The 25,151-nt window shown below is 39.1% G+C and overlaps 1 protein-coding gene across 3 annotated transcripts in view; it reads left to right on the top strand.

The window, feature by feature from the left end:
* The window catches only part of TRIM24 (tripartite motif containing 24), a 124,007-nt gene extending 98,856 nt beyond the window's left edge, over positions 1 to 25,151 (top strand). For all 3 annotated transcript variants that reach the window (XM_005550884.5, XM_005550885.5, XM_065542623.2), the window contains exons 10-19: positions 6,571 to 6,744; positions 10,233 to 10,406; positions 12,915 to 13,050; positions 16,142 to 16,214; positions 17,168 to 17,336; positions 18,865 to 19,193; positions 20,202 to 20,334; positions 21,370 to 21,444; positions 23,133 to 23,282; positions 24,011 to 25,151. In XM_005550884.5, the coding sequence (XP_005550941.1) occupies positions 6,571 to 6,744; positions 10,233 to 10,406; positions 12,915 to 13,050; positions 16,142 to 16,214; positions 17,168 to 17,336; positions 18,865 to 19,193; positions 20,202 to 20,334; positions 21,370 to 21,444; positions 23,133 to 23,282; positions 24,011 to 24,220 (1,623 nt within the window). In that variant the 3' untranslated portion in view covers positions 24,221 to 25,151. The remainder of the gene's footprint in view (positions 1 to 6,570; positions 6,745 to 10,232; positions 10,407 to 12,914; positions 13,051 to 16,141; positions 16,215 to 17,167; positions 17,337 to 18,864; positions 19,194 to 20,201; positions 20,335 to 21,369; positions 21,445 to 23,132; positions 23,283 to 24,010) is intronic.

Raw genomic sequence — 25,151 nt, forward strand, 5'->3', positions numbered from 1 at the left:
TGCCTCCCTGTCTGCTTTTCTGTTTCCTTTGGCCTCTAGTGTTCCTGCCTTTTGGTGCTGTTGCAGTGCATAACAGCCACTTTCTTTGGGGCCTATACAGCATCTAAGAACTGTAGGAGTTCTTCCTTGTACTTTATTTCTTTGCCCCCAGCAGCTAAGAGTCCTCTTTCCTTATATATAGCTCCATGAACATGCAATGTAGCGAAGGCATATTTGGAGTCAGTATAAACATTGAGTTTTTTGTCTTTTGCTAGCGAAAGGGCTCTTGTCAGGGCTATTAGCTCTGCTTTTTAGGCTGATGTTCTGGTGGGCAGAAACTGAGCCTCCACTGAGTCCAATGTTACTACTGCATACCCAGCCTGCCGAACCCATTCCAGTACAAAATTGCTTCCATCTGTAAAGTATTCAACATCTGGGTCCTTGAGGGGTTGGTCTGTAAGATCTTTCCAGCTTGAGAATACCTTGCCTACTACATCTACACAGCATTGAAGGGGGCCTTCTGGTTCCAAACCAATTGGGAGCAAGGTAGCCAAGTTTAGGGTATTTACTGTCTCTAAAGTTATGTGAGGATTTTTGCACAGGGGCCCTTGGTATCGAGTCATTCTTGGGTTTGATAACCAATGATGCCCTCTCTCATCCATTAAAGTTATAACCGAATACAGTACCTGGATGGTCAGTTGCTGCCCTAGAGTCAGTTGGTCAGCTTCCTGTGCCAATAGAGCCGTGACAGCTAGTGCTTTGAGGCACAGAGGCCGTCCTAGTGCCACAGAATCAAATTGCTTGGATAATTATGCTACTGGGCCATGCTATGATCCTATGACCTGAGTTAGAACCCCTATAGCCATTCCTTTTCACTCATGGACATGTAGAAAAAAAGGCTTAGTTAGATCTGGCGATCCTAAGGCTGGGGCCTGAGTTAAGGCTTCTTTGATCTGCTTATGTCTTCTCCTGGTCAGCCTCCCAGAGGAGGGGCTCCTTTTCTCCCCCATTTTGTGGCTTCATATAATGGCTTGGCCATAAGTGAGAAATTTGGGATCCAGATATGGCAAAACCCTGCTGCCCCTAGAAATTCTCTTATTTGTTGCTGGGTGGTTGGAGTGGGGAGCGCACAAACAGCCTGCTTTTGCTCACTGCTGAGCTATTGTTCCCCTTGACTCACTTTGAAGCCTAAATATTGGACTCTCCTGGAGCAGATTTGTGCCTTCTTCCTGGACACCTTATATCCAGCTTTCCACAGGAGATGGAGGAGGTCTTGGGTTCCTTGGAGGCAGTCTTCTTGGGTTGGGGCTGCCAAAAGAAGGTCATCTGTATATTGCAGCAAGGTGCAGTTCTCATTTGGCGGCGTGTAGGCCTTGGGGTTCAAAGATCGTGGGAGAGTTTTTGAATCCTTGTGGGAGTCTCATCCAGGTGAACTGCGACTCACCCCATTGAAATGCAAAATGGGCTAATTGGTGCCAGGTGAAGACAGAAGAATGCATCTTTCAGGTCTAGGCAAATAAACCAGGCAGCACTTGCTGAAATAAGTCCCATCAAAGTATATGGGTTTGGTACCACTGGGTGGATGTTTACTGTAGCCTGGTTCACAGCATACAAGTCCTGCACCAGCCTATATTCTCCAGACGGCTTCCGTAATGGCAGGAGTGGAGTGTTCCAGGGTGACTGGCATTTGACTACAAACATGAGTCCATGTTTGTAGAGTCGCTCACTCTGTTTGTGAACGCCTCATAAGGCTTCTGGGAAAAGCAGGTACCGGCAAACCGAACTGTGGTTGCCCCTGGTTTTAGCTTTACTACCAGTGGCACCTAATCTTTAGCCAGCCCAGGTGGGTTATCTTCAGCCCATACTCCAGGAATTTTATTAAGTAGCCTCTGTAATTCAAGTATTCCTGGTTCGTGAGACAGTTTTGGTGGCTTTTTTGTGTATAGCCTCCATTCCTCAGTTTGCTGGACAGTAAGGGTTAACACCATGGCCTTTGGGTGAGTCAGGTTTAGAGTTATATCCCCTTGCGGCCCAAAAGCAATCTGTGCTTGCAGTCTTCGGAGTAGGTCTCTCCCCAGGAGGGGAACTGGGCAATTTGGGAGGTATAGGAATTCATGTTGGACCTCTGGTCCTCCTATAACAAACCTCCTTGGCTGACAAAATGGCCTCTTTTCTGAGACCCTGGTGGCCCCAAAAATAGTTGTATAGTGTTTGGATAGTGGTCCTATGGGTAGGGTTACTACCAAGTGTTCAGCCCCAGTGTCCACCATAAAGTCCATTAGCTGGCCCCCCACTTCTAATGTGACCATGGGCTCCTGGGGGCCTAAGGAGAAGGAGCCCAGTCTGTCCTTGTCCTTGTATTCTTCAGTCCCTGCCAGCCCAATCAGGTCAGCATCTGGTTCCTTCAGGGTGCAGCAGCCTTTGACAAGTGGATTTTTTGTTTCGCAGCCTCGGCCATTTTCTTCACTGCCGTCTGGATACTGATTTTTCCAGTGTCCCCTTTTGCATCATGCACATTGGTCCTTATCTAGCTCAGCGAGGTTTCGAGCCTCTGTCCAGTTTGGCCCCATTGGCATCTGCGCCCGTGTCCATGTCTGTGCCCCCTCGCAATGCTAGTTTCCGTGAGGACCACTGCTAACGTATCAGCCTTTTTCCTAAGCGTCTGCTCTGCTTCCTTTTTTGCCTCTTGGTCATGGTTAACATACACCTTGGTGGCCACTCCTATAAGTTGGGTGGCATTCATGCCTGCAAAACTCTCTACCTTTTGCATCTTGCACTTGATGTCACCCTGGGCTTGTCCTACAAATACCGTGTTCACCATGCACTGATTTTCAGTGGCCTCAGGGTCAAACGGAGTGTAAAGCTGGAATGCCTCACCGAGTCTCTCATAAAACTGGCTAGGGCTCTCATCAGCTCCTTGAAGTACTTCTGAGATATTTCCTATATTGATTGCCTTTTTCCTGCCTTCCTTTAGCCTCTGCAAGAGTGCTTCTCAGTACTTCTGTAGGTACTGTAATTGGCCTGCATCATTTGAATCCCAGTGGGGGTCTGCTTCTGGGAACTGGTCCTGAGTGCATGCCTGAACATTAAGTGTGCCTTCAGGTGCATTTGCTTCCAGCCAGCAGAGAGCTGCCTGGGTTACCCTCCAGCGCTCCTCAGTGTTAAACAGCGTCAAGAGGAGCTGCCTACAGTCTGGCCAAGTTGGATTGTGTGTCTGGAAGATGGACTGCATTAGATCTATGAGGGCCTGAGTGTTCTCCATGTAGGAGGGCTTATGGTGTTTCCAGTTTAGGAGATCAGTGGTTGTAAAAGGCTGGTAGATGAAGGTCCATTGCCCCCCTTGGACTTGACCTGGTTCGTCATAATAGATGGGTCCCCATGTCTCCCTGAGAGGCATTTGCATAGCCCAAGCGTGACCAGATCGGAGGCAGCCTGCTTGATCATCTTGTCTTTCTTCCCTGACCTTCTGGGGCTCCGATCTTTCCTTCTGGGGTGAGTCTCGGAGCATGTTACCATCTGAATCTGACTCCTTGGGGGCCGTTGGCCTTGGTAAATGGGGGTAGAGTGGAATATATGGAAGAGGAATTTCTATCTCCTCTGGCAGTTCCTGCAAAACTGGTTTCTCTTGCCCTTCCCATGACTTTTCCTTTGTCTCCATATTTGCCAGCGAAGCTGAGATTTTACTTTCACTTTAGGCTCGGTCTGAGCCACAAGCATTTTGCAGTAAGCTGCCAGGCAGGGCTGCAACCATGCAGGTCGAGTTTGAACTATATTTAGCCATGAGTCAATATAAGGGAATTGGTCTGGGTGCCCTGGCTGTCATTCGACCCCAGTCACCACCTTAAATACATGGCCAATTGTTTCCCTATCTATAGTTCCTTCCGCTGGCCATCTGACACTGAAAGAAGGCCATTCTGTTTCACAGAGAGTTCTCAACCTCCGAGGGGTCAACTTCATCCCATAATCCCCTGCATAACCTTTCTTAAAACTTTTTAACATACAGTGTAATGGGGTGGGTTTTGACAACTTCCCTCCTATTTCCTACCAGTTACAGCACAACACACTCTTTTGCTTCAGACCGATTAGACTGTCCCCCTCGCAGGAGTATTTCAGACGCCACTTAGCACTGGAGGCTCCATTTTGACCCCCACAAATACTAAATTGTGGGGCACCTCCCTAAGCCATATGCGGATCACCTCTAGTCCTGGTCGGTCCCACAGTTTGCTCAGAGTGTACGGTCTGTGCGAAGAGACCTGCAGCCCCCACATGTCACTCCCCATGTTGGTTCCTCCTGGAACTGCCTCTTTCACACACACTCACACACTTCCCTGCTCCCAGTTCCCCTTTCTCAACCGACTCTGCGAGCCGCTTTCGTGCCCTGAGTCGGTTGGGGTGTGAGTTTCCCTGACTTTGCAAGCCACTCTCACGTCCTGTGTCAGACTACTAGTTACTCCCCAGGAGGTGATCAAGCTCCCCTTCCATTCTTATGGGACAGGTCCTGCCTTGGGCCCAAACCTTACCGTGATCCTGTAATGCACTGTTCCTGGAATCGTCCTGTACCCCCTTAGGTTCCATTGTGCTGTCAGTTAGGGTCGTGGGAGAGCCGATCACCCCTCCAGATTGAAGTTCTCCCAGTGGTGCCTGGGGGCATGGGTCTCCCCCAGCCTGGGACTCCAGTCCCACAGGCAAAGAGACAGTAAACCTGTCATCTCCAATCCTGGGCGAGCCCCCAGAAAATGTTTTGGGAATCAGAGGACTGGAGAGACCAATAGGTGGAACAGAAGGATTTTATTTAAGTGGCCACTGGCCCAACGGATTCACATCCAAAGGGTAGGCCCCGAACAAAGACAGGGCTTAACTTTTATACACACTTCTGAAAGGGGGTTGGCTAGTTTAAATGGCACAGCGGGAATCTAATGGCGTGAAACTCCATTAGTGCAGGCAAGCAGGCTTACAGAAGCAGAACAAAGGCAGTTAATCAAACAGTGACAGGTTTCGTAATCCTTAGCATAGCTTGTGACCTTGCAGCTGCTTTGAAGGAAAAACAGGAACTTACAAAACTTGGAAATTGAGTAATGGTAAGGGGGATGAGGAGATAGTAAAGGAATTTGATTTTCTTAACCTTGCTCTGAGGGGGTGTTGGGAGAGTCTCTGGAGCTCCTTCCTTTGGGCTCTGGCTTTCCAGATAGTTTTATCAAGGCTTTGCCAGGGCCCTGCCTATTGCTGGCCTTGGAGTGAATCAGCTAAGTACAGGAAAACTTGTTTTTCTCTTTAATTTCTGCTTCAGCCTCGTTTGTGATTCCTTCACCCAGCGTTCCTATAATCAACCAGGGTTGTTCTTGGAGACTTGGCTTTGATGATATGTTTTCTGGCCAGGCACAGTGGGTCAAGCCTTTAATCCCAGGACTTTGGGAGGCTGAGGTGGGCTGATCACTTGAGGTCAGGAGTTCGAAACCAGCCTGACCAACAGGGCAAAACCCCATCTCTACTAAAAATACAAAAATTAGCCAGGTATGGTGGGGCATTCCTGCAATTCCAGCTACTTGGGAGGCTGAGGCAGGAGAATCATTTGAACCCAGGAGGCACAGGTTGCAGTGAGCTGAGATCGGAACAAGACTCCATCTCAAAACAAAAAAACAAAATATGTTTTCTTCTATGGAGACTTATCCTCTAAGTTGTAATTAGTCAGTATCTTAACAGCCAGCTAAGCACCGGAACATGTTTTGGCAATGATATGGCAGACTAGATTTGGATTAAAGTCTTGGTGTGCTGCTTGGTATTAGCTGTGTGACTTTTTTCAAATTATCTATGTTTTCAAACTTTTAGTTTCCTAATTTACAAAACAAAGGTAATACCTACTGCATAAGGCTCAATGACATAATAATATGTAAAATGCCTGGCAGGGCTCATTAAGATCTAAAACTTATTAAGTGTTATTAATATCAACTATTTTCATTATTAACAATTTGTTTATTTTGAGTACACCCACTGAGCCAGACTACTTATTCAAATCCCAGCTCCATGCCTTACTGTCTTTCTTAATCGCCAGTTACTAAATTTTCTGTGCTTTATTTTAGTTTTCTTATCTATAAAATACAAATAATCTGTGCTTTATTATATTGTTAAGAATAAATTAGTGAATACATGTGAAGCACTTAAAGCAGTATCTGGCATTTAATAACTGCTCAATAAGTGTTAGCAATTATTATTCTACCATCACTTTATTTTTAGGAGGTCTCAAAAGGGTAGTTCTCTGTGAAAGATAATTGTGAAGGACTTAGAAGGATACCAAAGACACATTTTACCTACTTCCCAACATGGCCTAGGTCCAATACTAGTACAATCTACTTACAAAATCTAGGTGGCAATCCCTCTCCCAAGGTTCTTTCCTAATAAGGTTCTTTTAAAAAAGTTGTTTACACAAATTCTGAAAGTCTGCCCACCCCCGACCCCTCATTCCCTTATGTAAATCTTAATTGATTGATCTGTGGCAGAGTTCTGTTTTTCTGTAAAAGTTTTATAAGATAGAGATTTATAATTTGTTTTTCAGAAGAAGATTGTTACTAAATTGGTTTAATTTCTTTTTTCTAGCAACCCCCTCCACGTTTGATAAACTTTCAGAATCACAGCCCCAAACCCAATGGACCAGTTCTTCCTCCTCATCCTCAACAACTGAGGTATCCACCAAACCAGAATATACCACGACAAGCAATAAAGCCCAATCCCCTACAGATGGCTTTCTTGGCTCAACAAGCCATAAAACAGGTATAGATCTACCTTCCTTTCTCACTTGCTTATTCTGCTGCTTTCTACTTTCAGATCACAATGAATTTATAGATTAAGCAACAGCAAATAGCCAAGAGCAAGCTTTCTTTTTCATTTTTTAAATAATGTGAATTGCAAAGTTTGATGCTTTTTATCAATAAGAGAAATTAAACCACTTATGTAGAAGTGAAGGCCCAATATAATCAATGACCATAGGTATTAATTTTTATAATATGGTATGGATAACTTTTAGGTGAGTATATTAAATTTCCTAAGATAAAAGTATTCCAACAAATACAAGTTACATTCCACAAAATAGAACAATAAATCAATATTCAAAGTGTCCCAAGAAGATTTCTTGGAAACAAAATTATGGCACAGTTTCAAGAAGGAATACATATATATCTGATGAAGTTTATTATTTAATGTATTTAATATGATACAGCTTATTTATTTATTTTCTTTTTTTTTTTTTTTTTTTTTTGAGATGGAGTCTCACTCTGTCGCCCGGGCTGGAGTACAGTGGCCGGATCTCAGCTCACTGCAAGCTCCGCCTCCCGGGTTTACGTCATTCTCCTGCCTCAGCCTCCCGAGTAGCTGGGACTATAGGCGCCCGCCACCTCGCCCGGCTAGTTTTTTGTATTTTTTTAGTAGAGACGGGGTTTCACTGTGTTAGCCAGGATGGTCTCGATCTCCTGGCCTCGTGATCCGCCCGTCTCGGCCTCCCAAAGTGCTGGGATTACAGGCTTGAGCCACCGCGCCCGGCCTATTTTCATTTTTTATTTTTTTTTGAGACAGAGTCTCTCTCTGTTGCCCAGGCTGGAGTGCAGTGGCACAGTCTTGGCTCACTGCAAGCTCCGCCTCCTGGGTTCACACCATTCTCCTGCCTCAGCCTCCCCAGTAGCTGAGACTACAGGTACTCGCCACCATGCCCGGCTAACTTTTTTTGTATTTTTAGTAGAGACAGGGTTTCACCGTGTTAGCCAGGATGGTCTCAATCTCCTAAACTCGTGAGCCACCATGCCTGGCCTCTTTTTTTTTTTTTAAACGGAGTCTTGCTCTGTTACTCAGGCTAGAGTACAGGGGCATGATCTCAGCTCACTGCAACCTCTGCCTCCCGGGTTCAAGCGATTTTCTTGCCTCAGCCTCCAGAGTAGCTGGGATTACAAGTGCCCACTACCATGCTTGGCTAATTTTTGTATTTTTAGTAGAGACAGGGTTTCACCATGTTGGCCAGGCTGATCTCGAACTTCTGGCCTCAGGTGATATGCCCACCTCAGCCTCCCAAAGTGCTGGGATTACAGGTGTGGGCCTGTAATCCCACCTGTAATACCTGGCTGTATTATTTATATTCTTAATGTCTTCAGGTAAAAATATTTTCTGTGTTTTACATTATCCTAAAGTGAAAGTTATCACAGTGTTTCTTCTCAAAGCTCCTGTGACAACAGCCTGTCTAGCTGATTGTAGACTGATTTTGGTTTAATTTTTTTCTCCAAGACCAAAATAAAAGATGATGCAATTTTCATAATTCTGTAACATTCATTTTAATAAAATCATTTTAATATTCTAAAAGTATTCACATTCTGTGTCTATACATATGTTTGTATAATCAATTTGGCTTTGCTATATCATCACCAAATTCTCTTAAACAATATTTTAATTATTTAAAATAAAATTCATACCAATTATTTCATCATTTGAAGGAAAGTAAAAAGCTTCAGTTTGGCCTTAAATTCTGCTTATTTACCTAATAATTTTGTGGCACTTAGTCTTTTCACATCTCACTTGCCTCAGCTATAAAATGAGTATCTTGCAGAGTTAATGTTGAGAGTTTATTCTAAAGTATACACAAGCACCTAGCACATGCTCAGTACTCACATGTTTACCTCTTCCCTATTTATTATATTTTAATGAGTAGGCACTCTAAATATGTTTTTTAAAAATGGTTGTTGACCAAAATTGTAAACATGAATGAATAAGTGAACAAGCCAGGAAAAAATCTAGTGGGAAATTGATTTTAAGTAGTAGATGAGTTTAAGAAATTAACATGTACTCATACAGTGGAATACTTTTCAGATATTAAGAAAATGCAATAATCTAGATATGATTTTCTGAGTATGTGAGGAAAAACATGTTATAGAATTTTTGTGAGGTGTTACCTCATTTGTGTGTGTGTTTTCCTCCAGCCTCATCATGTACATAGAAAAAAACCTGAAACGATCCACCAACTAACTGATTGTTCTTGGTAGAGGAGGAGGAAAGGGGGCATAGGGGTAGGGAATATGAGGGAGGAGTAGGTGGTAAAGAGGACATTCATGTCCAGCTATGTTTCTATATGTAGTTTTTACAGTGGAATATATAAATTAGGTTTTTCACAATTAAAATGTTTCAGACACTGTCTCTCTATATAGTGTTGTTCATTTATGAATGACCATGTTTGGAAAATACAGCATCTTGCAATATTCTTATTTTTCTTCTCCCAGCATGAAAATTTTCAAACATAATACAAATTGAAAGAATTATATAGGGAACATTTTGTTCTGCTTGCCTTATTACGTATTTATTCCTTTGTCCATTCATCAAGTCATCCTTTTTTTTTTTTTTTTTTTTTGAGGCGGAATCTCGCTCTCTGTAGCCCAGGCTGGAGTGCACTGGTGTGGGGTCTTGGCTTACTGCAACCTCTGCCTCCTGGGTTCCAGTGATTCTCCTGCCACAGCCTCCCAAGTAGCTGGGATTACAGGTGCCCACCACCACGCCCAGTTAATTTTTGTGTTTTTAGTAGAGATGGAGTTTCACCATGTTGGCCAGGCTGGTGTTGAACTCCTGACCTTAAGTGATCCACCCATCTCGGGCTCCCAAAGTGCTGGGATTACAGGCATGAGCCGCCATGCCCAGCCTATCATATTTTTCAATAGGTTTTGAGTAAATTGCAGACAGCAGCATGCTTCACTTCTATATACTTCAGCAAGCCTGTCATCATCTTAATGTGTTTATCTCAGCAGGAATGATAGTACTTTCCTCGGATATTTATCGAGGCCTAATTAATCTCTTTATATAGAGAAAGAGGAATATAAAATCCCGAAAGCACCAGTCTGTAGCTTATTGTTTTCAGGTGTTTCAGATAGGGATAGAAGAAATGTATGTTTTCAACCCTCCATCTTTAACTTGAAGTTGCTATGTATATATTTACTTTTTTTTTTTTTTTCCAGTACGTATAAACCTGCCAAGATTGGGTACTGTGATTTTCTGGTATATACTAACTGTTGTCTTCCAGTAAAAATCAGTGCTTTTTACTGTGTGTTTTTGTTTTTTTTTTTTGACAAGATTAATGAAAATTATATATACTTGTACAGTCTTTCCCTGTCCCATTCTCCTTCCATGTAAATTACAGTTGAACTCTTCTACTTCATTTTGTGTGAGTGATTAGATAGACTTTGTATTTTATAAGCTTGTTGATAGCCTTTGTTCTTCCCTTCTTGTTACCGTAGTGGCAGATCAGCAGTGGACAGGGAACCCCATCAACTACCAACAGCACATCCTCTACTCCTTCCAGTCCCACGATTACTAGTGCAGCAGGATACGATGGAAAGGCTTTTGGTTCACCTATGATCGATTTGAGCTCACCAGTGGGAGGGTCTTATAATCTTCCCTCTCTTCCAGATGTAAGTAGACACAAAATTTATACTAGCATCTGTTGAAAATTGTCCACCGGGTACAGTGGCTCACTCCTGTAATCCCAGCACTTTGGGAGGCTGAGGCAGATGGATCACTTGACGTCAGGAGTTTGAGACCAGCCTGGCCAACATGGTGAAATCCTGTCTCTACCAAAAAATACAGAAATTAACCAGGCATGGTAGCACACGCCTGTAATCCCAGCTACTTGTGAGGCGGAGGCTGTGGTGAGCCGAGATCATGTCACTGCACTCCAGCCTAACAGAGCGAGACCCTGTCTCAAGAAAGAAAATTGTCAGTGAATTTGGATCTGGTAGAAGGCATGAATTTGTTGGATTATAGGTTGTTTGTTTTTACAAGTTAATTTTAATCCTTTAGAATATTACAACGGTCGTAAAAGTAAAAAGATTATGAACATTGGACACATAACCTAATGACTTTCAAGCCACCAGAGTTAAAGGTGTTTGTAAATGAGTGATTATGGTGAGGGATCATGGAATCTAAGCTGGGAAAGGAGAAAAGTAAGGACATGGAAAGATATGCTGGGAAGTTGAATGGCTGGACATCAGAAGAGATGAAGACAAGTTTAATAAGAGAAATCCTGTTAGATCATACTGACAAGTACAAAATTACCTCTGGTTTATATTACATGTGAATTAACTCACTCTCCAAACTCTTTGTCGGTATGACTTTTTGTTATTTATTATATTTTTTAATGATTTTTATTTTTAATAGAGATGGGGGAGACTCCCTATGTTACCCAGGCTGGTCTTGAACTCCTGGGCTGAAGGGATCCTCCCGCCTGGGCCTCCTAAAGTGCTGGGATTACAGGCATGAGCCACCACACCCAGTCAGTTTGACTATTCCAAAGGGAGAAATTCTACATTCTGTAGACATATCTTTATATATAAGTTGATTCTGTGTTTGATCCTTTTTTTAATCTAAGGTTAGATAACCCACTGTCGTGCACATACACATATGCAACCTAATGTTAAGAAGCTTTTAGGAAATATCGTGTACTCTGTACTTGGATTGAATTACCTATAAGATTGTGAAAAGAACTTTTTTATTTTCATTATTTAATTTGTTTTTCAGGTTGAGATCAATTAATATTTCCTAATAGTTGCATTGTTAATCTTACCAGAGTCATTCCATTTTTAAAATAGTTTTGTATACTTTAAATGAGTAGGATACATATATTTTTTCATGTATGGATGGTTCATAGGAAACCTTATATCTAATCCCCATAGTTTTATTTGGTTTTTAGGATTATCCCACAACATAAACAACTTTCCTTGTATTAAGTTCTCACGAATTTAGTAATTCTAGTACTTTTTGTACTCTCTGAAAAATATTGGCCAAGTATTGCCAAAAGAATATTAAAACAAAAATGACCCTGTGTATTAACCACCCAGCCCGACTTCCCCCGCCCCCGAACCCACAGGAAGTAAAATTCTTTCTGCTTTTTCCTCTGCAGATCTCATACAGGTGAACCTTTTTCCACCAGCCTTTCTTACCTGAAATTCCTCTTATGAATTACAGAATAAACTAAAATGAGTGACTGTTTTCTCATTTCTCCCAAAGGTGCTTCATAACTAGTACCATTCTAGGTGCATAAGCAAGAAATTGATTAATTATATACAAACTGTGCCCTATGGCTGTAGGACTTAATTATCTTATAGAATCCTGGATGAACAAGAGTAGAACTATGTTAAAGAATTGAACTGGATTTTAAGCCCAAAGACATTGGTGGGAAATTTGGTATATGTAGGCATGAAGGAATTTTTGTGCCTAAAGCAGTAAACTCTTACTCATTAGGGATTTATAAGTATTTTTGCCTGGCAGTGGATAAGGAAAACAGTGTTATTTGTATTCCTGTTATATTAAAGCAAGAATCTTTAGGGTTCATCTTTTCTCCTACAAAACAAGAGTAATGTATTCAGTGAGGTCAGTGCTATAGATATATGGACTTCATCTATCTAGCACATACCCAGAGTATCAGTTGCTAAAGTATCCCTTTCAGAGGGTCCACTAGGTCCTATCTATGTGAGGCTAGATTTTCTTCATATTTTTCAAGCAAAACTATACACCACAATAGATTGAATGCTGTTTAGGGAGACATTAAAGAGATTTGCAAGAAATGTAAAATTGTGATAGTCTTCTCACCAAGTTTATGTTTTTCATATGGCAACCTTGTCGTTTCTTTATAAATTAAGAATTTTTTTTTCAATTTTTAAGAGTGTGAATGACATGATACTCCTTTTGACTCTTGTTTCTGAAATACTGTCCTTAATATTTTACTAAAGTGAAACACTAAGATAGTGAAAATCTTTATTCAAGGTTGTTTATGGGGAAAATATCTGTTAGAACTTCTCAAATGTGGTATCTATGTTTTGTTATTTGATAATAATTAAGTTATTGAAGCTTTCTTATAAATTTAAAAGTAGCTTTTAACTTGCAAAGTCAGAATGCCCTGAAATAATTTCTTTTCTTGTAAGATTGACTGTTCGAGTACTATTATGCTGGACAATATTGTGAGGAAAGATACTAATATAGATCATGGCCAGCCAAGACCACCCTCAAACAGAACGGTCCAGTCACCAAATTCATCAGTGCCATCTCCAGGCCTTGCAGGTAAAGTGGGCTTCTTTTGATTTTTGTGAAAGTTTTTCTAGTTTTCACTTAACTTGGAATAAAAAATTACCCCTCTTCCCTTTCTTTTTTGTTGAATGCTTAATCTGAGTTTTTCACTATGTAAAATTAGTATGCTTTCAAAGAAAACAAAGGTTAAATTTCTTTATCCTTTCTTTCGGGTCACAGTCTCACTCTGTTGCCCAGGCTAGAGTGCAGTGGTGCAATCATAGCTCACTGCAGACTTACTCCTGAGCTCTAGCGATCTCCCACTTCAGCCTCCTGAGTAGTTGGGACTGTAAGTGTGCTGCTCTACCAAGCGTGGCTAATGTTTTTTGTTTTTTGGTAGAAACAGTCTTGAACTTCTGGCCTTATGTGATCCTTCTGCCTTAGCCTCCCAAAGCTTTGGGATTACAGGCATGAGCCATCATACCAGGCCTTCTTTACCTTTTCAATTTCAACAGAACTTCCCACCATTATAGTACTTCCAGGGGGAAATTGGTGTTATCTTCTCTCTTATTGATAAGTTGCGTGTGATGTGATCTTTAAGATGTAATTTGCCTAGGGTCAAAATGTATTAGTGACAATAAGTAGAAATATCACTCTTTTGGTGATTTGTTTGGTGTTTAATTGTGTTTGTGAATCTTAACATACCTACTCATTTTCTCTGAGAGAAAAACTCTAATATTACTTCTGAGGACATAGGTACCTTAAACCAAAATATGAAAAGAGTCACTCACTAGTCACATGAACACAATTTAAATGGGGATGCCTATTTTAAACAAACTTTTGACAAAATATGGCAGAAAAACTGTTTATCATATGACAGGTTTATACAAATAAGGAACATATGTAGTATTGCCAAAGGACATGATGTAGCAGATAATTCCCTAAAGAGGAAATACATTTATCCAATATAGCAGATGAGACAAAAATGTCATTCTTACTAGTGGTCATAAGAAAAATCAAAACAAGATAGAATTTTTAAGTTACTGAATTAGCTAAGATTTAAATAATAAAAATAGTCATTGAGAATGTGAGAGGTACTCTCATACATAGGTGGAAGGGGTATGAGTTGGCAAAACATTCCTGGAAATCATCATAGCAATATTACTAAAGTTTACATTTATCTAATACTGTACTGTGGGCCAGACTGTGGGCAAAGTACCTTATATGTATTACCTAGTAGGATATTTGCTTCAAGGGCCTTGGGAAATGTATGTACCCTTGAACCCAGTAATTTCCATTTTAATACCCCAATTATAAGGAAATAATTAGGAATTGGATAGGCAGAACATATTTATTAATATTTATATTACTATTTATTAAAGCATTATTTGCAGTAGTTAAAATTTTGAAGCAGTGCCCAAATATAAGAGAATAAAAATAAATTAGAATGTATTTACTTGTAAACAGAATATTATTTAGCTATTCAAACAATGCTCATATAGAGTTTTTAATGGCATGCTCATGGAATACTGTTTAGTGAAAACAAGTATACAGAATCATATAAAAGATGTAAAAGTATGTTTAAAACTGGAAAGAGATATATCAACCTTAGCAGTGTTTATATATGGATGGAGAAGTTATGGGCTACTTAAATGTTATATCTTTTTATAGTTTTCAACTATTCTAAAATGAAGCATGTATTCTTATATTATCAGAAGATTATAAATAGTCATTGTTTTGATTGATTTTGAGGCAGGGTGTTACTCTGTTGCTCAGGGTGTAGCAATCATGGCTCACTGCAGCCTCAAATGCTTGTGCTGTAGCAATCCTCCTGCTTTAGCCTTCCCAGTAGTGGGGACTACAGGTAGGTGCCACCAAGCCTGGCTAATTTTGTGGTTGTTGTTGTTTGGTTTTGTTGTTGTTGTTAGAGATGGGTCTTTGTTGCCCAGGCCTTTTATTTTTAAATGAAATTCTCCAGAGTTTACAAACCAATGAAATGGATTTTTTCCTCTCCATTTTATCAGCCATATCCTGTTGTTCATCAAACCTTTTAGAACTTGTCACTTCGGGCCGGGCGCGGTGGCTCAAGCCTGTAATCCCAGCACTTTGGGAGGCCGAGACGGGCGGATCACGAGGTCAGGAGATCGAGAGACGATCCCGGCTAACACGGTGAAACCCCGTCTCTACTAAAAAATACAAAAAAAATAGCCGGGCGAGGTGGTGGGCGCCTGTAGTCCCAGCTACTCGGGAGGCTGAGGCAGGAGAATGGCGTAAACCCGGGAGGCGGAGCTTGCAGTGAGCTGAGATCCGGCCACTGCACTCCAGCCTGGGTGACAGAGCAAGACTCCGTCTCAAAAAAAAAAAAAAAAAAAAAGAAAAGAACTTGTCACTTCGAAATTGTTTTCTGCTTCCCACTTGGATTGTATTCCTACTGTTACTGTTTAGTTTGGGCCTTCATCAGTTCAAATCAAAATTATTTACAGCAGTTTTCCTTCTTTCTTGGCTGCTTTTAATTAGATCTTCCTTGTTACTGTCTACACTACCACCAGAGCATAGCTTCTTAATCTTTTTAGGGCAGTAGTCCAGAATCCCTCTTTTGCTTATTGCCTCTGAACCCATTGATCTGACTTTGTGCCTTCCATTAGTTGGTCTCATTTTGTTTACTTGGTTTTCTTTTTTGAACTCCTTTTCTATCAGCCCATACCACCTTTCATTGTCTTCTGTAGCTTCCGCTGGCACTAGGGTCTCACTGAGATCTTACCCCTGTTACTGTAACACAGAAAGACTTGGCAATGTTTGGAGACGTTTTTGATTGTCACATCCCAAGCTGGGAAGTATAGAGAGATGCCACTGGTATCTAATAATTGGTGGAGACCAGGGATGTTGCTAAACATCCTAAAATGCAGAGACATTCCTCCACAACAAGGAGAATTATCTGGCCCAAAAGTCAATAGTGCAGAGGTTGAAAAACCCTGCCAGTGTAACAGGCTGTAACCGACTGCTGAAAATTCAGCAGCTACTTACTGTTTCATATAATTTAATCATGGTTCCCAGTTTCAATGTAGTGCTAAGTGAACACATTCAATAGGACTTCAATGCATAATTATTCATTCGTTTTATGAATGTATGATTTCCCCCTCCTCAGGACCTGTTACTATGACTAGTGTACACCCCCCAATACGTTCACCTAGTGCCTCCAGCGTTGGAAGCCGAGGAAGGTAAACTGACTAAACCATATTTTCTAGTACATAAAATCTCTAATTAGATTTCTCTTGCCAGTGTTCAACATGTTTTGATACTCAATATATTTTGAACAATTTCCTTTATCTTTAATTAAAATCTTAATAAATTAGTTAAGGGATTAACAAAAGTACAAATTTACCTTTGAAGATAGAAGAATATTTGTCTGTATGTTGAAAATAAGAAATGTTTGATATTCATATAATAGCAAAGAAAACATAAAAATGAATAGGTATAACACAGTATACTATATAGAAACACAAACTTAGGGAAAAGATAAAATTTTATGCTAATTTGATCTCTAATGACTAAATATTGATTCTACTTTAAAATAAATGAATATACAGTTATTGAAATTCTATTTTAAGCAACTGCCCTCCTCTTCCCTGCATTATGCCTGAAAATTCCTCCTAGTGAACCCAGTTCTTACTTTCTTAATCATATGGAAGAATTGTCTGAAGGAGAAAAGTTTGCCTTTAATCCCATGAGAACATAGTAAATATCTGTAAAAGGTTTTTGTCCCACTACCTTCTTTAAATAGCATTGTTTAAATAAATGATTATTTCATTGTCTTCACCAAAGTATTACTTTGCTACTGACTGGAGAAGGAAATGAGAAAGTCTAAAATCAGATGCCAGTTCTAAGATACTAAATCTGGTTGCCTAATTGTAAAGCCTCAGGTTTTTAAAAGTTTAGGTTTATTGAAACATCTTTCCAGATATATAACTATTTAGATAGGTTAATATGTAAAACATTTTTATCATAAATGAAACTTGCATATAGCAGTTTCGTTAGGCATCATTAATTGCCGATGTAACATACTTACTGTTGTGAGGATACAGTATTATTTTAGAAAGTTGTTGTTATACTTTTTATGAGGTATTCAGCTTCACATTCTTAGATTGCTTTTTCTTCTCTCTCATACTTACAGCTCTGGCTCTTCCAGCAAACCAGCAGGAGCTGACTCTACACACAAAGTCCCAGTGGTCATGTTGGAGCCAATTCGAATAAAACAAGAAAACAGTGGACCACCAGAAAATTATGATTTCCCTGTTGTTATAGTGAAGCAAGAGTCAGATGAAGAATCTAGGCCTCAAAATGTAATTATGAATACTTGCAATATTATTCCTATGCATGGTGGGTAGGGTGAGAGAAACTCTTAAATAGCTCTTAGGAGTTTTTTCTTTAATGTTATATTTAAAGGGATTTAAAGACAATTTGAGGGAATCTCTCAGTAAATTAAACAAAAAGTCAAAGATGGAAAAACAGGAAAGTTTTAAAAAATCAGAGGCTCAAATATGGAGACTGGGCAGCTAAAAAGAGATATTCTCTAACCAGAGTTTTATACCCAGGCAAATTATCAGACATGAAGATTAAACATTTTTGTGCAAGTTCTCAAAATAATTCTTAAGTACTTATTCTCAGGAAGATATTTGATAATATGTATCATCAAAAATATAGTAAAACAAGAAAGAAGAAGATACAAGATTCCAAAAATGGAATCTGACACAGAAGAAAAAGGCAACCCACAGTACAGCAGCAGCAGCTTGTGCAGTAGTCTCTAGCAGGAAGACATAGGACTCCAAAGGGAGAAAAATGCTTCAACAGTATTGAGAATCTCCTGCTGGAGATTGTGAGAATCACATAGAAATAGGTACCTGAAAAAATAAGGTAATTACAGAGTCTTAGTAAAAACAAAAAGTTGTACAAAAAGAAATGTCATAGTACATTTTGTGGGTCTACAGTGAACAATATTTACATAATAATGATATAAAGAAACACCTGAGTACAAATGTAACGAAAAACTGTGACGCAATCAGGATATAACCTAAATATATATGCATTTAACCAAAAATTGTGATTTTCAGAATACTTAACCAGTACAGACAAATACTAGTCAGTTGGAATAGATACTGGCAATAAATAGTTACACTGGTACCTACCAACTAAAAAAAGCAGTGCTTAATAAAAACTAAGTTAAAGGGATGAGGTGAATGGTGGTTTTGTGTGTCTGAATGGAAGGACAGGGTTGGAGAGTCAGGATGTAAAAACCTAATCTCCTGATCTTCACTAGCAAGGATTATAGATGTATTGCAATCTTTAACAGTCATTTTATTTAGAAATATGGAGGTAGATGGCAGAAGAAAAAGCTAGGTTTGAAAATAGTACTTCTAAGGAATGAGTGCTTTTAACTATATCTACGTTTATTACCTTGAAGTTTTTGAAAACATTTGAAGGAGACTGTTCTTGTTATAGATTTGAAATTTTTACCATCCTGGGCTTCAACAGAAAGTTTAGATTCATCTTACAATTTGTGTATCTTAGGTATAATTTGAATGAACAGCTCCAGTGAGGTGTATATATAGGTCATGTGACTGACTTCCACACTACCCAACCCATTCTCGAATTTCTGTAGCCATCCCCAGACTCAGATTTGTTTTCTCTATTTTGATATTTTTCAGTAGAGGTCCATGTCTTCTATACCAGTTAGCAGTAAACATATACTGTTCTCATGAAGATTCCTTTGAAGCAGCCAGGTGCTCACTAGAGAGTGGTCCTACAGCTCAGAATTGCATTAGTGATAAAATTTTTTAAACACCAGTTAAATATATATTTTTTCTACTACAGGCCAATTATCCAAGAAGCATACTCACCTCCCTGCTCTTAAATAGCAGTCAGAGCTCTACTTCTGAGGAGACTGTGCTAAGATCAGATGCCCCTGATAGTACAGGAGATCAACCTGGACTTCACCAGGAGAATTCCTCAAATGGAAAGTCTGAGTGGCTGGATCCTTCCCAGAAGTCACCCCTTCATGTTGGAGAGACAAGGAAAGAGGATGACCCCAATGAGGACTGGTGTGCAGTTTGTCAAAACGGAGGGGAACTCCTCTGCTGTGAAAAGTGCCCCAAAGTATTCCATCTTTCTTGTCACGTGCCTACATTGACAAATTTTCCAAGGTAAGATAGTACTTCCCTTCCTACATTCTTTTACTCTAAACTTTTGAAGATTACTTAAATGAAATTCTACTTGGCACAAATGTATACTCCAAAATCCCAGTGAATAGTCTAGGTTTTCCCATACCTTTCCGCTTATTCCTTGTGCTTCTTTCAAGAAATTAATCATTCAGCCTGAGCAACACAGGGAGACCCTGTCTCTACAAATTAAAAAATTAGCCAGGTGTGGTAGTGCATGCCTATAGTCCCAGCCACTCAGGTGGCTAAGGTGGGAGGATTGGTTGAGCCTGAGAGGTCAAGGCTGCAGTAAGCTGTGATTGCACCACTGCACTCCAGACTGGGCAACAGAGCAAGACCCTCTCCCTAGTCATTATAAAAAGAAAATAAATAATAGGCCCTTTAAATTATCACAAGGTGTCACCATAAGGAACAATGTCCTTAGGCATAACAGCTACCAGTTTATTATGTCTTTTTTCCAGGCATCAAACTGTATCATTTACAAGTATTTCAAGTAAATTCTCAAACCCTATGGGGATGATGATCATCATCCTGACCAAGATGGTTAAGAGCCATTGGGTTGATCTCTCAGTTCTTGGAAGGCTATACTTTTGAAAATTTAATTTTATAAACTTAGAGTAACAAGAACAGTACAAAGAGCTTTTCTGATTTCTGAATCCTTTGGAGGAAAAAAATTCAATTATGCCCTAGATATGTGAGCCCTAGATTAATGTGTTAATTTGTCTAGGTGGTTTTTTTTTGTTGTTGTTTTTTCATATATGTATCTCACACCTTCTTAACTAGATTTTGATGTTAGGCCCTTGCATTATATTTCTGCTGTTTCCTCTCAGCATGGTACAGTATACCTAGTGGTATGTGGTAAATGCTGAGTGATAAAATTCATGCCAAATAAACAATTCTGTATCATAGATGTCATGGAGGAGGTGGGAAAGGGAAATAGTGAAGAGAGGAAATGATGCATTAGAAATTCAAAAGTACATTGTCCCCCTACAGTGGAGAGTGGATTTGTACTTTCTGCCGAGACTTATCTAAACCAGAAGTTGAATATGATTGTGATGCTCCCAGTCACAACTCAGAAAAAAAGAAAACTGAAGGCCTTGTTAAATTAACACCTATAGATAAAAGGGTAAGTCTTTGAGCATTTCCAACCTAGCATGTTAGACAATTTTTTGGTAAGATGCATTATTGTACTGTGGTGCCTTTCATCAGAGAGGTGTATATCCATCCAGATTTTATACTGATCCTTTTTATTTAGGAGTTTTTTTTTTTTTTTTACAAAGGTATAACTTTCTTTAAATTTAAAAAAAAGTCACAGAATTTTGTGTGTTTTATAGAAGCTTATTGTACCTGAACAAGATGGAGTATGTAGCCTAGACTTTTAATCTACCTTAAGTAAATTTCTATTTTGTTTTATTTCTACCATAGATAAGTTTTTTCCTCAGAATTGCCACCAAGGAGCTGGGTTTTTTCTTTACTCTTCCTGGAAATAATTCTTTTTTTTTAACCGAATGGGACTAGACTTATGCATCAAAGCCAACTGATACATTTAACTGTAAATAACATTTACAGCTACCAAGTCAACACTTTGTTACCAAAAAAACGCCTTTGCTAAATTATTAAATAGAACAATCAATATGAAAGTTGTCATGCAAGAGGGGACGTGCCCATTCACTGCCAGTACTACTCAGTGGTTACTGGGATAAACCCATAGGCAGGGAAGTATGAATAGCAGAGCACATGGTTGGACCTTCTGCATGCAGAGAGGTGCCTTAGGTCTGTATGCGCATTGAGAAGGTCCACCTCCAGTTCTCCTGAGAGACATATGTTCTTCCTTTATGGAGTATTATTAATTTATAATACACAGACTGGAGCAATAAGTGCAAATTTATTGTTAGAAAACTTCAAATGGGTTTCTAGTGATTGTCAGTTCATTCAATTACAGGGCCTGCTCCCAAATATCATATATACCCTAAATTGTCAAGTAGTACAGTTCAGTTAATGATTCGGAAGGAGAACAAAACTCCAAGAATCAATAATTTTTTTGTATTTATCTGAGTTTAAATTTTTAGTCTGATACTTTGGAACCTCTGAGATTGTTATTTAAAATAAGCTGTGAATTCATTGTTTTATATTTTATCTGTTTTTATTTATTTTTGCTTAGAAGTGTGAACGCCTACTTTTATTTCTTTACTGCCACGAAATGAGCCTGGCTTTTCAAGACCCTGTTCCTCTAACTGTAAGTATTAATGTCATTTTGTGCATGTTTACACAGTGGAATGCTTTTCTGGAATTTTTATTTATGAGAATCTAGCTTATATACCATTTTCTAGTATTTTTTAATCTAAACCTTAAATCTTAATAATACATACTGAATGCTTTGATTCTATATAGGTACATTTTTAGTAAGTGGCCCAAAACTTGTGTTCATTTCTCAGGTATTCTTTCGTCTTTTCTCATCTATTTTACTTAGTACTGGGGTGTTTGGGGTGATTTCTGTTAATTGTCTGTATCTCAGGAGTTTTAGGCATGTTTCCAAAGCTGTTGGAAAAAAACTTTGTTTGAAATAAAGACATCTCTCCCTGCTAAATTTTCCATACTTATTTTTATTTATAGGTCCAGACTTCAAGTAAATAAGTAGACTTTACCAATACAAAAAAGTTGAGGTTCATATTGAAAGTTTGATGTGACTTTAATGCATAATTTTAGGGTGCTGGAAAGGGCCTGGTACCCCAAAAAAGTATTCTAATGTCTGAACCCAGGAGGCGGAGGTTGCAGTGAGCCGAGATCACGCCATTGCACTCCAGCCTGGGCAACAAGAGCAAAACTCTGTCTCCAAAAAAAAAAAAAAAAAAATTAATTTGTTCTACAGTTTGATAAATCTCAGATTAGTACAAAGTTAGAAGAGTATCAGCTTAGTAAATACATTCAGCTGATAAACAGCTTCTTTCTTAAGAACAGGTTTGGAGAACCTGATATAGGAAATAAATACTTCCAGGGAGAAGGCTCGTTTGTACCCAAAAGAGGCAGGGTATTGAATTGTGCTTTCTGTTATCCTGGCTTAGAGTTACGTTATTAATATCAACAGCACTGACAAAGTAGCCCCCTTTTTCTTAATAAATACCATCTCATTTAGTCTGTACAAAATGTTGTGAGCTTGGCAGGATTATTCCTATCTGGAATATGAAGAAACTGAGGTTAAGTAACTTACCCAGGACTGTGATACTGAGCAGCAGAGCTGGGGATTAAACCCAGATTCGAAGTCCTTCTTCCTCTTTACCACATGTTATATAAATACATGCAGCAAAAACATGTCAGATTCTACTAGAAATGATATTATTTCTAGTAATTGCTTTTTGTTTAATAATGAAAGAAAATCTAGGTGATTTAAGAGAGAATATGTGAAGACAAGTTTTTTCATTAAAAATAATTGGGACTGGGTGCAGTCGCTCATGCCTGTAATCCCAGCACTTTGGGAGGCAGATTGCTTGAACCCAGGAGTTTGAGACCAGCCTGGGCAACATGGCAAAACCCCATCTCTATAAAAAATACAAAAATTAGCCAGCTATGTTAGCACATGCCTGTAGCCCCAGCTACACGAGAAGCTGAGGTGAGAGGATCACTTAAGCCCAGGAGGCAAAGTGCAGTGAGCCGAGATTGTGTCACTGCACTCCAGCCTGGGTGACAGAGCAAGACCCTGTCTCAAAAACAATAATTGGTTAAACTTCTTGGAAAAAGTAACACAAACCTTTACCAGTATGTATGTGGAAGGCAGTGAACACTGTTAAATGGGTTTCTTTACTAATGACAGATAGCACAGAGAAAAGCAATGAGAACATTCTGAATTTTAGAGCACATCTCATAGACTATATTTAGGACAAGGTAGAATTTAGCTATTTATATTATAACATCTCATTTTTTTTAAAGGTGCCTGATTATTACAAAATAATTAAAAATCCAATGGATTTGTCAACCATCAAGAAAAGACTACAAGAAGATTATTCCATGTACTCAAAACCTGAAGATTTTGTAGCTGATTTTAGATTGATCTTTCAAAACTGTGCTGAATTCAATGAGGTGAGGCTAGGGGAGGGGAGGGGCAGGAAGGAATAGCAGTGTGAAAATCATTTTATACTAAACACCGTGTCAACATAGGAGACCAAGATGTCTGAGTTAGAAAAAATTTCCAACTTTTCAGATCAGGGAATGCAGGAGAGAATTCAGATAACTATCCACATTTATATTCAAAGGTTTATTAGATGGTGATGGAAATGTAAATTACAGCTGATAACGGAAAGACAAAATATTTTTCTCTGACCTAAAATTTATGATTCCCACCTTTATTTCTTATTTTTATGTTGATCTTGAAATATTAAGGATGTGGGCCAAATAGCTCTAATTTAAAAATTTCTCATCTGTCAGTTCATCTAAACATCTGTCAGACTTAGGACCTTTTGCTGCTAGGTGGTTTGTTCTCTGTTACTCATTGTAAGAGTACTACATTTGATTTGTTCTAAAAATACCTGGTTCATGATCCTATGGTTATGGAATCCTAACTGATATATCTTTGGCAATACAGTCCTACCATTACCACCTTCTTTTAGAATAATCCAGTCTTTTACTTTTTTCCACACTTATGAATCTTTTATTTTAGCTGGCCTTCTATACAGAGACTTTGTCTAGTCCTAGACTATTATTTATTTCAATGACTATGCATGAACATTTTTCAAAACAGCGCATTAATATATATAATCTCACAAGTCAAAAATGTGTCTTCTTTACTCATTTTTATTTTTACTCAACAGCCTGATTCAGAAGTAGCCAATGCTGGTATAAAACTTGAAAATTATTTTGAAGAACTTCTAAAGAACCTCTATCCAGAAAAAAGGTTTCCCAAACCAGAATTCAGGAATGAATCTGAAGATAATAAATTTAGTGATGATTCAGATGATGACTTTGTACAGCCCCGGAAGAAACGCCTCAAAAGCATTGAAGAACGCCAGTTGCTTAAATAATATGCAGCACCACTAGCTTGTGCTGGTTTTTAGATTTTTTTTGTTTTCAAAAAAACCATTTGTCAGTAATTTAACATCACTACAAAGAAGAGTTTGTGACTACTCTGATCTCTGTTTTGGACGTTTACTAGACTTTGATTTCCTTAATAGCCCATTTCTGTTAACCTCTTATCACTAAGAAAGAAGGAGATGAATGGAAGAAAGAAAAGGGAGAGAAGGAAAAAAGGATGGAAGAAAAAAGGATGGAAGAAAGAAGCATTGAAAACAAAGACATTCTTCCCCCTTCTTGGATTTTTAAACCACAATCTGGAGCGATAGCTGCTGTAGAAAGGAAATAGACTTTGTATGAACTCTTCAGTTGAAAAGTATACGTGGTTTGGATGTGTGCGTTAATTCAGTTTTAGAAATTAATACCACTACCCATGAATTATATGGCCTGACAATGTGAGTTAGGTGTACTGTACTAAAGAACAGTACTCCGCAAACATGAGTGGTAACAAGAGTTCCATCCCAGGAGGCCAAACGGTGCAACAGAAGGGTAGGTTAGATGCTATTAAGAAGGCACCTAATAGTACATCATGTAAGATGGCAACTGTATTAAAGAAAAATCCGGAAAACAAATTTTGTTTGATTTTTGTTTTTTGTTTTTATCTTGTCTGTAGAGGTGTTTGGTATAGGTTTTCAAGGCCACTTTTTATACATTTCTAGATCTAGATTTTCAACTTCTTCCACTGAGGGAAGTATACACATTTGGTTTTGCTGTGTGTCTATGTGAGGTTTAACTGTACAGGTGATCCTTTTACAACAAGCCTCATTGTTTGCAGTATAGCTGTTAGTGGAACTATCCAAAATATAAATACAGCAGCGTGCACTGTATTTGATGTGAGGTTTCTTCATCTACTGGGCATTAAATATAAGTTCCTCTGAAAGG

This window comes from Macaca fascicularis, chromosome 3, assembly GCF_037993035.2.
Source record: "Macaca fascicularis isolate 582-1 chromosome 3, T2T-MFA8v1.1".
In the NCBI taxonomy this organism is placed as follows: Eukaryota; Metazoa; Chordata; class Mammalia; order Primates; family Cercopithecidae; genus Macaca; species Macaca fascicularis.